This window comes from Pseudophryne corroboree, chromosome 1 (genome assembly GCF_028390025.1).
Source record: "Pseudophryne corroboree isolate aPseCor3 chromosome 1, aPseCor3.hap2, whole genome shotgun sequence".
In the NCBI taxonomy this organism is placed as follows: Eukaryota; Metazoa; Chordata; class Amphibia; order Anura; family Myobatrachidae; genus Pseudophryne; species Pseudophryne corroboree.
In genome coordinates this window covers 1,170,010,582-1,170,028,624 of record NC_086444.1, presented here as the reverse complement: position 1 = coordinate 1,170,028,624, position 18,043 = coordinate 1,170,010,582, and the positions used below count along the sequence as shown (strand labels likewise).

Sequence of the window (18,043 nt, the reverse complement as noted above, 5' to 3'; positions counted from 1 at the left end):
GGAAAAAGGCATTCCGGATGAAGTTATTCCTACGCTGATAAAGGCTAGGAAGGACGTGACAGCAAAGCATTATCACCGTATATGGCGAAAATATGTTGCTTGGTGTGAGGCCAGGACGGCCCCTACAGAGGAATTCCAGCTGGGTCGATTCCTGCACTTTCTACAGTCAGAGGTGACTATGGGCCTAAAATTGGGGTCCATAAAGGTCCAGATTTCGGCCCTATCCATTTTCTTTCAAAAAGAACTGGGTTCAGACGTTTGTTAAGGGAGTGCTGCATATTCAGCCCCCTTTCGTGCCACCAGTGGCACCCTGGGATCCTAACGTTGTGTTGGATTTCCTGAAATCCCACTGGTTTGAGCCACTTAAGACCGTGGAACTAAAGTATCTCACGTGGAAAGTGGTCATGCTGTTGGCCTTAGCATCGGCTAGGCGTGTGTCGGAATTGGCGGCTTTGTCATGTAAAAGCCCATATCTGATCTTCCATATGGACAGGGCAGAATTGAGGACTCGTCCCCAATTTCTCCCAAAGGTGGCATCATCGTTTCATTTGAACCAACCTATTGTGGTGCCTGCGGCTACTCGGGACTTGGAGGATTCCAAGTTGCTGGACGTAGTCAGGGCTTTGAAAATATGTTTCTAGAACGGCTGGAGTCAGGAAGACTGACTCGCTGTTTATCCTGCATGCACCCAACAAGCTGGGTGCTCCTGCTTCAAAGCAAACTATTGCTCGCTGGATCTGTAGCACGATTCAGCTGGCTCATTCTGCGGCTGGATTGCCGCATCCAAAATCAATAAAAGCCCATTCCACGAGGAAGGTGGGTTCTTCTTGGGCGGCTGCCCGAGGGGTCTCTGCTTTACAGCTTTGCCGAGCGGCTACTTGGTCGGGTTCAGACACCTTTGCAAAGTTCTACAAGTTTGATACCCTGGCTGAGGAGGACCTTGTGTTTGCTCATTCGGTGCTGCAGAGTCATCCGCACTCTCCCGCCCGTTTGGGAGCTTTGGTATAATCCCCATGGTCCTTACGGAGTTCCCAGCATCCACTAGGACGTCAGAGAAAATAAGAATTTACTCACCGGTAATTCTATTTCTCGTAGTCCGTAGTGGATGCTGGGCGCCCGTCCCAAGTGCGGACTTTCTGCAATACGTGTATATAGTTATTGCTCAAATAAGGGTTATTGTTATGAGCATCTGTTGAGTGAGGCTCAGTTGTTGTTCATACTGTTAACTGGGTAAGGTTATCACAAGTTTTTCGGCGTGATTGGTGTGGCTGGTATGAGTCTTACCCTGGATTCCAAAAATCCTTTCCTTGTAATGTCAGCTCTTCCGGGCACAGTTTCCCTAACTGAGGTCTGGAGGAGGGGCATAGAGGGAGGAGCCAGTGCACACCAGATAGTACCTAATCTTTTCTTTAAAGAAGTGCCCAGTCTCCTGTGGAGCCCGTCTATTCCCCATGGTCCTTACGGAGTTCCCAGCATCCACTACGGACTACGAGAAATAGAATTACCGGTGAGTAAATTCTTATTTTTTTTTGTGTGTGGAAAGATCATTGACCTAGAATAAGATGTGGGATTGGTATCGCTAATGATCTTCATTACTGGTTGTCAACCTGTAGATGGCGCTGTTTCCTCATAAAGACTTTTACTTTGCTAAGACTATACTGGGGACTGCTATTAACAGAATGGTCATCTTCTGGCCAAGACACAGTCTTATCTATTGGTGTGACACCACTGTGTCCGCATAGCATACATTTAATGGACACACAAGTGACACCAAATAAGTGCTGGCTTCAAAGCGAAGGGTTGGACAGTTCTGCTTGTTCCAGCTTACAGTTTATGTGAGAAAGAAGTGTGTGCAGAGAGGGCTAGCAGCCCAGTGCCTGCACAGAGTGTGAGGAGAGTGGGCCAGCAGACCAGTGCCCGCACCGAGTGTGAGGAGAGAGGGCCAGCAGCCCAGTGCCTGCACCGAGTGTGAGGAGAGAGGGCCAGCAGCCCAGTGCCCGCACCGAGTGTGAGGAGAGAGGGCCAGCAGCCCAGTGCCTGCACCGAGTGTGAGGAGAGAGGGCCAGCAGCCCAGTGCCTGCACCGAGTGTGAGGAGAGAGGACCAGCAGCCCAGTGCCCGCACCGAGTGTGAGGAGAGAGGGCCAGCAGCCCAGTGCCCGCACCGAGTGTGAGGAGAGAGGGCCAGCAGCCCAGTGCCCGCACCGAGTGTGAGGAGAGAGGGCCAGCAGCCCAGTGCCCGCACCGAGTGTGAGGAGAGTGGGCCAGCAGCCCAGTGCCCGCACCGAGTGTGAGGAGAGAGGGCCAGCAGCCCAGTGCCTGCACCGAGTGTGAGGAGAGAGGGCCAGCAGCCCAGTGCCTGCACCGAGTGTGAGGAGAGAGGGCCAGCAGCCCAGTGCCCGCACCGAGTGTGAGGAGAGAGGGCCAGCAGCCCAGTGCCCGCACCGAGTGTGAGGAGAGAGGGCCAGCAGCCCAGTGCCCGCACCGAGTGTGAGAGAGGGCCAGCAGCCCAGTGCCCGCACCGAGTGTGAGGAGAGAGGGCCAGCAGCCCAGTGCCCGCACCGAGTGTGAGGAGAGGGGGCCAGCAGCCCAGTGCCCGCACCGAGTGTGAGGAGAGGGGGCCAGCAGCCCAGTGCCCGCAACGAGTGTGAGGAGAGAGGGCCAGCAGCCCAGTGCCCGCACCGAGTGTGAGGAGAGAGGGCTAGCAGCCCAGTGCCCGCAACGAGTGTGAGGAGAGGGGGCCAGCAGCCCAGTGCCCGCACAGAGTGTGAGGAGAGAGGGCCAGCAGCCCAGTGCCCGCACCGAGTGTGAGGAGAGAGGGCTAGCAGCCCAGTGCCCGCACCGAGTGTGAGGAGAGCGGGGGCCAGCAGCCCAGTGCCCGCACCGAGTGTGAGGAGAGCGGGGGCCAACAGCCCAGTGCCCGCACCGAGTGTGAGGAGAACGGGGGCCAGCAGCCCAGTGCCCGCACCGAGTGTGAGGAGAGAGGGCCAGCAGCCCAGTGCCCGCACCGAGTGTGAGGAGAGAGGGCCAGCAGCCCAGTGCCTGCACCGCGTGTATGTGGGAGTAGAACGGTCTTTAGTAAATACATTTTTTTCAGAGGGCATTTAAGATTTGGCGGGAAGGAAGTATTAATTGGGGTAGGGTAATCCAGAAGTGGGTAGCCACTGGGGAGAACTCTTATCGGCAAGGGTGAGAGGTGGTCATTAGAATGGGTGGTTTAGGTACAGACTAGCTTAGATCTAAATGGGCGACTTTATATGAAGATGACTTTGAAATGTTTGACGGGGTGTTCTTAACAAGGGTGAGAAAGCTGTATGGGCATCTAGTGTGTTGAGATTTGGAAAGTCATGCGTTAGACATAGATAAAATTTGTTATAAATGATAAAACTCGTTGCATATGATGGTGCTCCAGCCAATCAGCTCCCAACTCATTTTTCAAACACAGGAGCTGAACACATGACCGTTGGGAGCTGATTGGCTGAAGCACCTTTTATCATACGCAGTGGGTTTTAAGTCTTAAATGAAGGAAGGACAGACCTTGCCAGATAATAAGATTTTACTCACCGGTAAATCTATTTCTCGTAGTCCGTAGTGGATGCTGGGTACTCCGTAAGGACCATGGGGAATAGACGGGCTCCGCAGGAGACTGGGCACTTCTTTAAAGAAAAGATTAGGTACTATATCTGGTGTGCACTGGCTCCTCCCTCTATGCCCCTCCTCCAGACCCCAGCTAGGGAAACTGTGCCCGGAAGAGCTGACATTACAAGGAAAGGATTTGGAATCCAGGGTAAGACTCATACCAGCCACACCAATCACACCGTACAACTCGTGATAACTATACCCAGTTAACAGTATGAACAACAACTGAGCCTCATTAAACTGATGGCTCAGAACAAAAAACCCTATAGTTAAGCAATAACTATATACAAGTATTGCAGAATTCCGCACTTGGGACGGGCTCCCAGCATCCACTACGGACTACGAGAAATAGATTTACCGGTGAGTAAAATCTTATTTTCTCTGACGTCCTAGTGGATGCTGGGTACTCCGTAAGGACCATGGGGATTATACCAAAGCTCCCAAACGGGCGGGAGAGTGCGGATGACTCTGCAGCACCGAATGAGCAAACTCAAGGTCCTCCTCAGCCAGGGTATCAAACTTGTAGAATTTTGCAAACGTGTTTGATCCCGACCAGGTAGCAGCTCGGCAAAGTTGTAAAGCCGAGACCCCTCGGGCAGCCGCCCAAGAAGAGCCCACCTTCCTCGTGGAATGGGCTTTGACTGATTTAGGATGCTGCAGTCCAGCCGCTGAATGTGCAAGTTGAATCGTGCTACAGATCCAGCGAGCAATAGTCTGCTTAGAAGCAGGAGCACCCAGCTTGTTGGGTGCATGCAGGATAAACAGCGAGTCAGTTTTTCTGACTCTAGCCGTCCTGGAAACATAGATTTTCAGGGCCCGGACTACATCCAGCAACTTGGAAGCCTCCAAGTCCCGAGTAGCCGCAGGCACCACAATAGGTTGGTTCAAATGAAACGCTGATACCACCTTAGGGAGAAATTGGGGACGAGTCCTCAATTCTGCCCTGTCCATATGGAAGATCAGATAGGGGCTTTTACATGACAAAGCCGCCAATTCTGACACACGCCTAGCCGAAGCCAAGGCCAAAAGCATGACCACTTTCCACGTGAGATATTTCAACTCCACGGTCTGAAGTGGCTCAAACCAATGTGATTTTTGGAAATCCAACACAACGTTGAGATCCCAAGGTGCCACTGGAGGCACAAAAGGAGGCTGAATATGCAGCACTCCCTTAACAAACGTCTGAACTTCAGGCAGTGAAGCCAGTTTTTTTTTTTAAAGAAAATAGACAGGGCCGAAATCTGGACTTTAATGGATCCCAATTTTAGGCCCATAGTCACTCCTGACTGTAGGAAGTGCAGAAATCGACCCAGCTGAAATTCTTCTGTTGTGGCCTTCATAGCCTCACACCAAGCAACATATTTTCGCCATATGCGATGATAATGTTTTGCTGTCACATCCTTCCTAGCTTTTATCAGCGTAGGAATGACTTCAACCGGAATGCCCTTTTCCATCAGGATCCGGCGTTCAACCGCCATGCCGTCAAACGCAGCCGCGGTAAGTCTTGGAACAGACAGGGCCCCTGCTGTAGCAGGCAGAGGGCAAGGGTCCTCTGAGATCATTTCTTGTAGTTCCGGGTACCAAGTCCTTCTTGGCCAATCCGGAACGATGAGTATAGTTCTTACTCCTCTTTCTTATTATCCTCAGTACCTTTGGTTTGAGAGGAAGAGGAGGGAACACATAAACCGACTGGTACACCCACGGTGTCACTAGAGCGTCCACAGCTATCGCCTGAGGGTCCCTTGACCTGGCGCAATATCTTTTTAGTTCTTTGTTGAGGCGGGTCGCCATCATGTCCACCTGTGGCCTTTCCCAACGATTTACAATCAGCTGGAAGACTTCTGGATGAAGTCCCCACTCTCCCGGGTGGAGGTCGTGCCTGCTGAGGGAAGTCTGCTTCCCAGTTGTCCACTCCCGGAATGAACACTGCTGACAGTGCTATCATGTGATTTTCCGCCCATCGTAGAATCCTTGTGGCTTCTGCCATCGCCATCCTGCTTCTTGTGCCGCCCTGTCGGTTTACATGGGCGACCGCAGTGATGTTGTCTGACTGAATCAGCACTGGCTGGTTTTGAAGCAGGGGTTTTGCCTGACTTAGGGCATTGTAAATGGCCCTTAGTTCCAGAATATTTATGTGTAGGGAAGCCTCCAGACTCGACCATTGTCCTTGGAAGTTTCTTCCCTGAGTGACTGCCCCCCAACCTCGGAGGCTTGCATCCGTGGTCACCAGGACCCAGTCCTGTATGCCGAATCTGCGGCCCTCGAGAAGATGAGCACTCTGCGGCCACCACAGCAGAGACACCCTGGCCCTCGGGGACAGGGTGATCAGCCGATGCATCTGAAGATGCGATCCGGACCACTTGTCTAACAGATCCCACTGAAAGATCCTTGCATGGAACCTGCCGAATGGAATTGCCTCGTAAGAAGCTACCATCTTTCCCAGGACTCGCGTGCAGTGATGCACCGACACCTGTTTTGGTTTTAGGAGGTCTCTGACCAGAGATGACAACTCCTTGGCCTTCTCCTCCGGGAGAAACACCTTCTTCTGTTCTGTGTCCAGAATCATACCCAGGAACAGCAGACGCGTCGTAGGAACCAGCTGCGACTTTGGGATATTCAGAATCCAGCCGTGCTGTTGTAGCACTTCCTGAGATAGTGCTACTCCGACCAACAACTGCTCCCTGGACCTCGCCTTTATAAGGAGATCGTCCAAGTACGGGATAATTATAACTCCCTTCTTCCGAAGGAGTATCATCATTTCGGCCATTACTTTGGTAAATACCCTCGGTGCCGTGGACAGACCAAACGGCAACGTCTGGAATTGGTAATGGCAGTCCTGTACCACAAAACGGAGGTACACCTGGTGAGGTGGGTAAATGGGGACATGTAGGGAAGCATCCTTGATGTCCAGTGATACCATATAATACCCCTCTTCCAGGCTTGCAATAACCGCCCTGAGCGATTCCATTTTGAACTTCCTTATGTAAGTGTTCAAGGATTTCAAATTTAGAATGGGTCTCACCGAACCGTCTGGTTTCGGTACCACAAACATTGTGGAATAGTAACCCCGTCCCTGTTGAAGGAGGGGAACTTTGCTTATCACCTGCTGGAGGTACAGCTTGTGAATTGCTGCCAGAACTACCTCCCTGTCCTGGGGAGTAGCTGGCAAGGCTGATTTGAGATAACGGCGAGGGGGAGACGTCTCGAACTCCAGCTTGTATCCCTGAGATACCACTTGTAGAACCCAGAGATCCACCTGTGAGTGAACCCACTGGTCGCTGAAGTTCCGGAGACGGGCCCCCACCGCACCTGGCTCCACATGTGGAGCCCCAGCGTCATGCGGTGGACTTGGTGGAAGCAGGGGAGGATTTTTGTTCTTGGGAACTGGCTGTATGGTGCAGCTTTTTCCCTCTACCACTGCCTCTGGGCAGAAAGGACGCGCCTCTAACCCGCTTGCCTTTCTGAGGCCGAAAGGACTGTACTTGATAATACGGTGCTTTCTTAGGCTGTGAGGGAACCTGAGGTAAAAAAGTCGACTTCCCAGCTGTTGCTGTGGATACAAGGTCCGAAAGACCGTCCCCAAACAATTCCTCACCCTTATAAGGCAAAATTTCCATGTGCCTTTTAGAATCAGCATCACCTGTCCACTGCCGAGTCCATAATACTCTCCTGGCAGAAATGGACATTGCATTAATTCTAGATGCCAGCCCGCAAATGTCCCTCTGTGCATCTCTCATATATAAGACAACATCTTTAATATGCTCTATGGTTAGCAATATAGTGTCCCTGTCAAGGGAATCAATGTTATCAGACAGGGAATCAGACCACGCTGCTGCAGCACTACACATCCATGCTGAAGCAATAGCAGGTCTCAGTATAGTACCGGAGTGTGTATACACAGACTTCAGGATAGCCTCCTGCTTTCTATCTGCAGGCTCCTTTAAGGCGGCCGTATCCTGAGAAGGCAGTGCCACCTTTTTTGATAAGCGTGTGAGCGCCTTGTCCACCTTAGGGGATGTCTCCCAGCGTAACCTATCCGTTGGCGGGAAAGGGTACGCCATTAGTAACCGCTTAGAAATTACTAGTTTCTTATCTGGGGAACCCCATGCTTCTTCACACAATTCATTTAACTCATCAGATGGGGGAAAAGTCACTGGCTGCTTTTTCTCCCCAAACATAATACCCTTTTTTGTGGTAACCGGGTTAATGTCAGAAATGTGCAACACATTTTTCATTGCCGTAATCATGCATCGGATGGCCCTAGTGGATTGTATATTTGTCTCATCCTCGTCGACACTGGAGTCAGACTCCGTGTCGACATCTGTGTCTGCCATCTGAGGTAGCGGGCGTTTTTGAGCCCCTGACTGCCTCTGAGATGCCTGGGCAGGCGCGGGCTGAGATACCGGCTGTCCCAAAGCTGCGTCATCGAACCTTTTATGCAAGGAGTTGACACTGTCGGTTAATACTTTCCACATATCCATCCACTCAGGTGTCGGCTCCGCAGGGGGCGACATCACACTTATCGGCACCTGCTCCGCCTCCACGTAAGTGTCCTCATCAAACATGTCGACACAGCCATACCGACACACCGCACACACACACAGGGAATGCTCTGACTGAGGACAGGACCCCACAAAGTCCTTTGGGGAGACAGAGAGAGAGTATGTCAGCACACACCAGAGCGCTATATAACAGAGGGATACACACTATACACAAAGTGAATTTTCCCCCTATAGCTGCTTATATCACAATTTTGCGCCTAAATTTATGTGCCCCCCCCTCTCTTTTTTACCCTTTCTGTAGTGTATACTGCAGGGGAGAGCCTGGGGAGCGTCCTTCCAGCGGAGCTGTGAAGAGAAAATGGCGCTGGCTGTGCTGAGGGAGATAGCCCCGCCCCTTCAACGGCGGGCTTCTCCCGCTTTTTATAACGTTAATGGCGGGGGTTTCTGCACATATACAGTGTTAAACACTGTATTATGTTCTTTTTATTGCCAAAAGGTATATTAATTGCAGCCCAGGGCGCCCCCCCCCAGCGCCCTGCACCCACCAGTGACCGGAGCGTGTGGTGTGCTGTGGGAGCAATGGCGCACAGCTGCAGTGCTGTGCGCTACCTTATTGAAGACCGAAGTCTTCAGCCGCCGATTTCCTCCGGTTTCTTCCGTCTTCTGGCTCTGCAAGGGGGATGGCGGCGCGGCTCCGGGAACGGACGATCGAGGTCGGGCCCTGTGTTCGATCCCTCTGGAGCTAATGGTGTCCAGTAGCCTAGAAGCACAAGCTAGCTGCAAGCAGGTAGGTTTGCTTCTCTCCCCTAAGTCCCACGTAGCAGTGAGTCTGTTGCCAGCAGATCTCACTGAAAATAAAAATCCTAACAAATACTTTTAGTGAACTCAGGAGAGCCCACTAAGTGCATCCAGCTCTGGCCGGGCACAGATTCTAACTGAGGTCTGGAGGAGGGGCATAGAGGGAGGAGCCAGTGCACACCAGATATAGTACCTAATCTTTCTTTAAAGAGTGCCCAGTCTCCTGCGGAGCCTGTCTATTCCCCATGGTCCTTACGGAGTACCCAGCATCCACTAGGACGTCAGAGAAAGGAGGGGAATGCAGATGATGAGCGAATGGATTACAGTTAGTCTTGGGTAAAAAGGGGCATATCTATAATATAACGAGTTTAAATGTATTTCTAGCAGGTACAAACTAGACCTGAGGGCAGGCCCTGTCCCAATTATGGGAGTTATTGCAATGCGACTACCATAATATCGAGGCGGGATGGCGTGGACCCACCACCCGAGTGGGAATACCAAGGAGTGGTCGATATTCCGACCGCCTGATTTTTACCGGCTGTCAGGATCCTGAACGCCAGGATCCTGACAGCCGGTGTGTTAACTATATCCCGGCTGGAGGAGTTCTAGAGAAGGGGGGTGAGCGGAGAGGTCCAGAAGGATGGAGAATTTTCCTGTAGGGGGTTATGTAATACCTTATTTAAGGAACCAGCGTTTTTAAAACTGCAAGCAGACATTGGGTTGGTTTTGCTTTAAAAAGGATTGCGGCTTTAATTTTTTAATTTTTTTTATTTGTATATTCTTTATTTATAATTTTCTTTAAGCACATTTAAAACACAGCCAGTGCAAAGCACCATACCATAGTGGCAAACTTGCTGATTGCATAACGGTTCATTAGCCTCTGAACCTATTACATAACCCCCTCAGCCTTAGATTTACTTGTCTGCAAGTGACCATTGCACATAGTACATGTGGTGTGCACACACTTAATTAATCTAGGTTAATAAATCTCCTGCGTTAGATTCACAGATCAATGCTTACAGGATACATTGTAACATACAGGCGGAGCTCCGTTGTGTTAGATGAGGTGCCTTCTAATGTAGTGTAGTTCAGGAAGCGTCTGAGATCTCATTTTCTCCAGATGCACAGAGCATAATTGATATATACACACACTGTACATGTGTCGCTACTGTTGTAGTTTTAACAGTTGCTCCTTTTAACAACAAACATTTGATCAAAGCATCACTGACATGAGGCATAACGCTGACTTTACCCAGCAGAGACGGCCACAAACCAGTTGTGAAAGGCTGGTTGTTGTGGGATACAGACCACTTTGCACACTTTGATGTGCCAGTTATGCAGAAATGGCCACTACTGACTTTAAACTACAATAGCATTATTCCTGTATAATGCCCCTCTGTTTACCAGTCTATCCAACCATCTTCATGACCTCTGTTGACAGACAACCTAATGCTGCCTACACGCTGACCAATCCTGCGGTCTGAGCAGGGTGACTCCCTACATTCTGACCAATCCTGCGGTCTGAGCAGGGTGACTCTCCCTACATGCTGACCAATCCTGCGCCATATCTAGATGATGGTGGCTAGCATTGCCTTACTACATTCAGTGCATGGGGTGCCCTTTCTCTGCTAGTATGAACTACTCTGACTTAACTTTAACTATTTGATCAGTCATTTAGCATGTTGAAGATATATATTTACTTCTACTGAATTACATGGCTTTTTTTATTTTTTATTTTTTTATTTCCCCTTTAGATTTTAACAGATTTGCGTGACCTGAAGTTTCCAGCTCTGTTTACTCAGCAATATCCCCAAGAGGTAAGCAGTGTGCATAAAACAAGGGGATCTAAGTTTTAAGACTTAAAACAGGAGACACTGCGTGAAAATGGTTTCTATATATTATCAGGTGATGAAAACGTGTCTCCTGCATACAGCAGAGGCAGCCATTAGAAGGCAGAGTCTGTACAATCAATCGGTAACACTAGTGAGGCTTTTAAATCCAGTTTTATTAGTAATGTGATCTTGACCCCGAAGTACCTGCCAAAATATCCTTTTGTTTTTGTCTTCTAAAGTATGTTTAGTTTAAATCAAGTGAAATGTTTGGAGTATGTGATCAGTCACGCTAGTGCAAATGAAGTGAGCAGAGGTGTACATCTGTAAGACTTCCCTAGTCTCCAAACCTTCAAGCGTTCCCTGCAAACTCACCTCTTCAGGCTAGCTTATCAACTTCCAGACCCACCCACATAAAATTCATATGCTTTCCTATTTAGTTACTTCCCCACTGTACAGTGCACACACATCCACACATTTTCTCTTTCTTCACTTTCCCTTCCTTCTGACCTCAGGACAACTTTGCTGGATGACCATATCATATAGCCCTCCAAGAACCTTTGCCATCTGGTGGACAGTTATGCAATAGAGAACGCTTATCCTTGTGTATAATGCCTATTTCCCTATAGATTGTATACATAAAAGCCTTCTGTCACAGATTACTAGCCTGGAAGGCTGACGGGGGTGAGACTGCCCCCCTACAGAGACTGTGTGGCAGGGAGTGGAGTGGTTTGTTTTTACACTGGGGTCAGTGGAAGGCCATTTAGGTGTCAAAGGCTCTACAAGGGCAGTGATGTGGATTTTCAGCAGCATAGAACTTACCCTGTGCTGGATGGCTTTATGTCCATGGCCAGAGGGCTGCTAAGCCCGCCTATAGTAGTGCTACACTGGATCTTCCCAAGACGCAGAAGAAATTGATGTTTAAACCAACTTTTCCCAAACATGCCCTCTGTCTTCACTTACAGTCCATGTGACTGACCCAGGGGTTACACTTCCTGTCTCCCTGGAGCAGATCCACAGAACATGTATGGTCAGGGATGCTTGAGGACAAATTTTGTGGTGTCGGATCTAAGCTGGCGGCAGATCTGTCCACCATCCTCTCATTTCTCTGTGTGGGTCTTTCTTTTAGAATATTGAAAGTGGACCTATTATAGGTATGGTATGTTCTTGTTGGTGTGTGCGGGGGGGTGTTTATTTTTGTAATATATTTCTCCTTTTAAATGTACGTTGTTGTACATTTCCCAATGCCTTAACTGCATGTCTTTCTGCTTGTTACAGCAAAACATGGTCCGGCATATGCTTTCCCATAACCCTAGCGAGAGGCCGGAGGCTGAAGAAATCATTGACAGCCCTCTGTTTGAGAGCATTGAACTTCCTGGCAAGCTGACTCTCAGGCAGAGGTCCCGGACTTTGAGCACCTCAGGTCTGAAGGGTGTGAGGCATCCCAGCATGTGACCGCTCCAAGTGTATCGCTCAGATTTAACTTCTGTTTGACCATGAAGACTGTCTACCCTCACACCCGAACTAGTTATCGAGCCCTGACTAATTTACACTCGGAGATCTCCTCCTATCACAGTAGGATCAGATTTTATTTCCACAAAACATTGGCCAGGTGTCCCTTTGTTGGACATGGCTTGTAATGATTGAGAGCACATTGTTCCTTTTGGCATTATGAAGTCCTAGAGAATTATTTTTTTTTCTAATATTTTTGGTGGCTATCGAGTAATATGGACTTTTCCTCTGCTTGGACACCACACCTAATAATATTCTACAGACTTAATGTTTTATAAAAGATGATCTGTAGGTTTGATAACTGGTCTTTTTAATACGTTTTTACATGATGATGTAAAGCACAGATTTTTGAACTCTGGAGAAAATGATGGTTGTCCATGGTATATATCAAATATATTTCTAGGTTTGGATGGGGAAGTTATGAAATACTACTGGGGTGTTATCATGTCCTCTAAAGTAAATACTGTTCATTCCGTGAGAACTTGTAATTTAAGGCACTTTAAATAAGAAAAAAAAACTTCTCTGTTCACATTGGAGGCAGCCATTTTGTTGGGCTTGTCACGTTTTCTTATAAAATATAGCCGATCCTGAACTAGCAACCCAGGGTGCTGAGGGAGAGATGCAATGTAACATGGCCTATAGATCTGACAAATGGGGGCAGTTATGCCATCAAGATGGCATGACCACACTGCCAGGGCAAGGCCCTGAAATTCATAACACACTGCGGCAGTGCCTCACTTCATTCCAGGGCCTTGCTTTTCTCATTGTACTCACCTGTACCTCCGTCTTTCAGCCTTACCCCGAGTTCTAAGTGAATTGCTAGACTAAGCCCTGGTTCAGCGAACAAAATGGCGCCCCCTCTTTTTGTAATTTATACATCAGTTTAGTTATGTGCTGCTCCAATCTAACTATTGGTAGTTTGATGCTAAGAGCAGCTATACAGACTGTTTCCTGTCGCTGAGGCCATTCCTGTCAGTGTATTGTTTGTGGTGTTGACCATAATCTGTTGTCCTCCATTATCTTAAACGGTCGTTTGAGACAAACTGGGCAAAAATGTAAGGATTTCCAAACCAGCTGGCGAACCCTCTTCCTATTTCTACACGTTTACCCTGAGGGGTGTGTTGGCAGCGCTTCAGGGCATATAAAGGCCACAGATTTTTGGAAACGTTTAGGCACCTTCCCTAGATTTGCACAGTAAATGTGATCCCATTATTGCCTTACTGCAGTCATGCTCACCTTGATTTGCATTAAGTCTGAATTGCACTAGAACACTAGGTAATACCACATTTACGTCAAAAATGTTGAATGTACGGTTACGAACCATTTCTTTTAATGTCTTACTACTTTTCGACAAGTTCTTTAATGTCTTACACGCTACAAGTTATGTAACAAATGGGCTTGGGAATCATTTAATGAGTTAAATTGTGTTTTTTATTTTTATGTAAATGTTTTATTTATATAGGTCGGTCAATCCAGTGGGTTGGTGCTGTACAGAGCACTTATTGCATAATGAGACCAGTTAAGTGCATTACATTGTGTGACTTTTTTTCAAGTCTAAGTGATTTAATAAATAAAAAAATAAGAAAAATATTTGTTAGTGGCATAAATCTGCTAGTATAAGATAAAACTCTGCAAAATCTGTTATCTGGAAAAAAAGGGCAATAAGCCAACCAATTCTTACTTTACCACTATTACCAAGTTTAGACCAAATTCCTTGGGTTTAACCATTTGCCTGGCATGGTCACATCAGATGTGACTATACCAGGCTGTGCTTTCCCTGACCTAGTCACCGCTCAGGCAACCAGTCAGAAACGCCCACTGGGCGGCTGCTGGAAGAGAATCTTCCAGCAGCTTCCCCTCTACTTCCTGGTTCCTCCCCCCAGTGCCTGCCGTGCAGCCGATCACTGCTGATTGGGTAGTCTTGCGGCTCCACCCTCCCCACAGCTGCTGTGCATATGTGAAACATGCAGTCCTTACCTTCCCTGTGTACACCCCATGGCAGAACGAGCCTCCAGAAAAATGTAAAGTCGCAATGTTCTGATCATCAGTCATGTGATATCAGCCATCAAGGTTTATAAAAATGTTACATTTTATTTTTTTAAGCAAAATCATGTTGGATATACTTTATAATAAATTGCAAATGTTGCTCCTCACCTCTATGGGGGGAAATTCAAGTATCTTGCATGCCGGCAGCCACTAGATGGCACCTGATGGATGAATTAAAGTGTTGCTCCGTTCAGGCGCGCACAAACGCTGGGGCTGACATTAATGTTAAGATATTCCGTAAATTTTGACGGGCTGGTAACTAGTGTTTTTTTTATTTTTTTATAAATGTTCTAAGTGTAATTCAATCATAAAAGGCAATTTCTGAGCGGTGTGTTGAAAGAATATTAGCCAGTTAAGTGGTTAGTCCAATAATGTTAAATTATGCGGGATTATTCTGGCTGTTATAAAATGGATTTTAGAATGTAGCTGATTACCTGTTAGAATAAGGAAGCTGTGACTGCTTTATGAATAAATCCACGTTTGTTTCTTTCCATAAAAGAGGGGCCAAAGCTTATTTAGTAACGACCCTGTCCATCAATGGAAGTAATACTCTTTAATAACTTCCCCTGATGCCTTTCATCTTGTTTGCTTTAGGCGCTACATGAATAGTAGTCAATTCCGTGTTCCGTTGGGGAATATACTGCTTGCATCACAATACACAGAGTTTGCTGTGCTGGACGGTAAATGAAGAAGGGATACAAGATTTCAAATCTGTTTTAAAATATTGGGTAATTAATAAACATCTAGTTTTTTCTCAAACTTGGTAACCTTTAAACTGTCAAATAATGACTCAAAGAATATAAACCTTCCTAGTGCATATAGCGCAAGAGCATATAACAAAGCAAAACAACAGGAAAGAATAAAATATGTACGTCCCTGTTTTAAAACCGTAGAATCAGATTTTTCATTCTCAGATTCTCCGAATAGACGATGTTCAATGTAGATGTCACAACGAGGGATATGAAAATAAAGAGCATAGAGACCAATGTGTAGTATTCCACACAGAAATTTTTCAATCCCAAATTTTCTTAAGATCAATACAGATGAATGGCTATTTAAATAAGGAGCGTACCCCAAAACTTACAAAGGAGAGTGGCGTACAGGACACATCAAGGTATCTTTTAAAATCTGTGAATTTTCATATAATTTCCTACACACGCTATATAGATGATATTTTCTTTGTATGGAGAGGGGATGAGACTATATTAAGGAAGTTTTGCACATCCCTCAATTCAAATGATAGAAACATCAAACTCACTTTTGAAATGAGTCAAAAAACCATCAATTTTTTAGACATCACAGTCTACATCGAAGACCAACAAATCCATACAAAGACTTTTGCCAAACCCACTGATTGTGGCACATATATCGCAGCGACGAGCTGCCACCATGAGAATTGGCTTAATTCTATCCCTGTGAGTCAATTAAAAAGACTCAAGAGAAATTGTAGCAGTGAAGTGTCTTTCCAGTATCAAGCTCAAGAACTAGTTCAAAAATTTAAGACTTGTGGATATAGCAAAGAAAAAATCGAAGAGGCCACGGAAAAGACCAATAGGATAGATAGGAAAGATCTTTTAGCAAATAGAACCCAACCAGTTGTGAAAAACGATAAATATGATTGGGCTTTCATTACAGAATTCAACTCTCAATACAGATCCATAGAACATGTGTTTAAAAAACATTGGAATCTTATAAAAAAGGATCCCATAATAGGTTCACTTATACCAGAAAAACCGGTTCATATTTACCGGAGAGCCCCTAATTTGAAAAACAAATTAGTTACCAGTGCACTTCCCACTTCTTTGTCTACAGCAAAAACCTTGTCAAAAGGTTTTTTTTAGATGTGGAGGTTGCACCGGCTGTAAGAACATCAAGAGCCAGGGTACCAGTAAAATTAAAAGCATTACTATCAATAATATTGTTATTGATATCAAAGAGTTTATAACCTGTGACACAAAAAATGTGGTATATGCCATCGGATGTAAATGCAATTTATTTTACATTGGTAGAACATCTCGTGCCCTCAAAATCAGAATAGGAGAGCACATCCGAAATATAAAAAAAGGTCTTGTTACACATTCTTTGTCCTTACATTTTAAGAATGTGCACAATTGTTCGGTTTTTGGGATCACAGGTTTTTTCGGTATTAAACATGTTATAGCGTCATTAAGAAGTAAAAATATAGCATGCGCTCTGGCTAAAACTGAAATGAGTTGTATTTACAACTACAACACTCTAGACCCGTATGGTCTTAACAGTGATTTCGAATTAAAGTGGTTTTTATAGCCCTTGGAAGCCTGTTAGTTTTATTGAAATTTATTCTAGACATAAATAATGGAGAAAATAATTTTGCCTGTATATGAAACATTTCTGTGTCAAAAATAGCAAAAACTATACTGTCTAAGTTTGATTATATACATATTCATTCATTTTACATGCTCCATATCCATTTTGATAGTTTGAATTAACAGCGCTGTGTTTATTCGTAGCAAACTACATTTCCCATAATCCTATTGTTGAGGCCTCGGTATGATCGACCACATGACCCGTCACTTCCGGGATTCACGTAGAACTACAAAATTAAGATGTATAAAACTACATCTCCCGGCTAGCCGCGCATACCGAGCGCCCGAACCACAATAATGGACACTAAGAAAACTACATTTCCCGGTTTCCTTTGAGTGACCGGAACTTCCGGCCACCGGACTCTGACGCAATGGAACCGGACTTTATTTGTTTATGCATTCTTAGGTATATGTGAAGAAAAACATGTCAATGAAGCCAGCCTTCTGTTTTATTATGTTAGTTGTTCATGCTGAATAATAGCAAACTATGATTTGTATATTGCTTGTCTTCTTAACAATTAATTGATGTCATTTCCTGTGAATTATGATTGGATACTTGTCCCATAAATATCTCACCCCAGTACACTCCAGTTCATCTTGATAAAGGTTGTTATGACCGAAACGCGTTGATTGAATACACATCTGGGAGTGTGAGTAATTATCCTTTTTTAACTTGGATGAAATTTTGATCTTTTATGTCTTAATTTTTTTAAATTGGCAATTAGTCTCGTTTTGGGGGTAAAAAATACTTTTTATTTTTTTATTAATTTTTTTGTATTTCTGTACACTCCGCGGCGGAGTTGGTGGAAAGTTTTATATAGCCGAATTAAAACCAGTCTTTTAAGAAAAATCGTGGTGTGGACGTGAAATTTGGGATATATGACATAAAGATACCTTTATGGGAACATCACCTCACTTATATACGTGAGTCAGGGTACGCTTTATATGGAGATCATCATATATCTGTAAAGATACCTTTCTATTTCCTTCTATCACGTGTGCTGGTTTCATTCACATCGGGAGGAGAGGCTGTTTAAAAAGATACCTTTATGGGATTCACCTTATATCACACAGCGTGAGTTGGGGTACGCTCCATATCTGTAATCACTATATCTTCATAAAGATATCTGCTTTACTATGTGCCATTTCCTATATATGGGGGAGCAGACTCACTAAAAGATACATTTATAGGATTCATCTTACATTTTCAAGTGTAAGTTGGGGTACGCTATCTTTTGAAGAATTCCATTTTTATTTTTGGAAGGATTGTCTGGTGTGTTTGCAATATTACCTTTTACTACGAGGATATAGTTTAAACAAAACGTGGTTACTATACATACTACACATTGGTCTTCCTTTTGTTCTTTTTCCATA

The 18,043-nt window shown here is 45.9% G+C and overlaps 1 protein-coding gene across 3 annotated transcripts in view; it reads left to right on the top strand.

Moving 5' to 3' along the window:
• The window catches only part of EIF2AK3 (eukaryotic translation initiation factor 2 alpha kinase 3), a 100,753-nt gene extending 86,887 nt beyond the window's left edge, over positions 1-13,866 (top strand). For all 3 annotated transcript variants that reach the window (XM_063925126.1, XM_063925120.1, XM_063925121.1), the window contains 2 exons: positions 10,692-10,754; positions 12,045-13,866. In XM_063925126.1, coding sequence (XP_063781196.1) covers positions 10,692-10,754; positions 12,045-12,221 — 240 coding nt within the window. In that variant the 3' untranslated portion in view covers positions 12,222-13,866. The remainder of the gene's footprint in view (positions 1-10,691; positions 10,755-12,044) is intronic.
• The last annotated feature ends 4,177 nt before the right edge of the window (positions 13,867-18,043 follow it).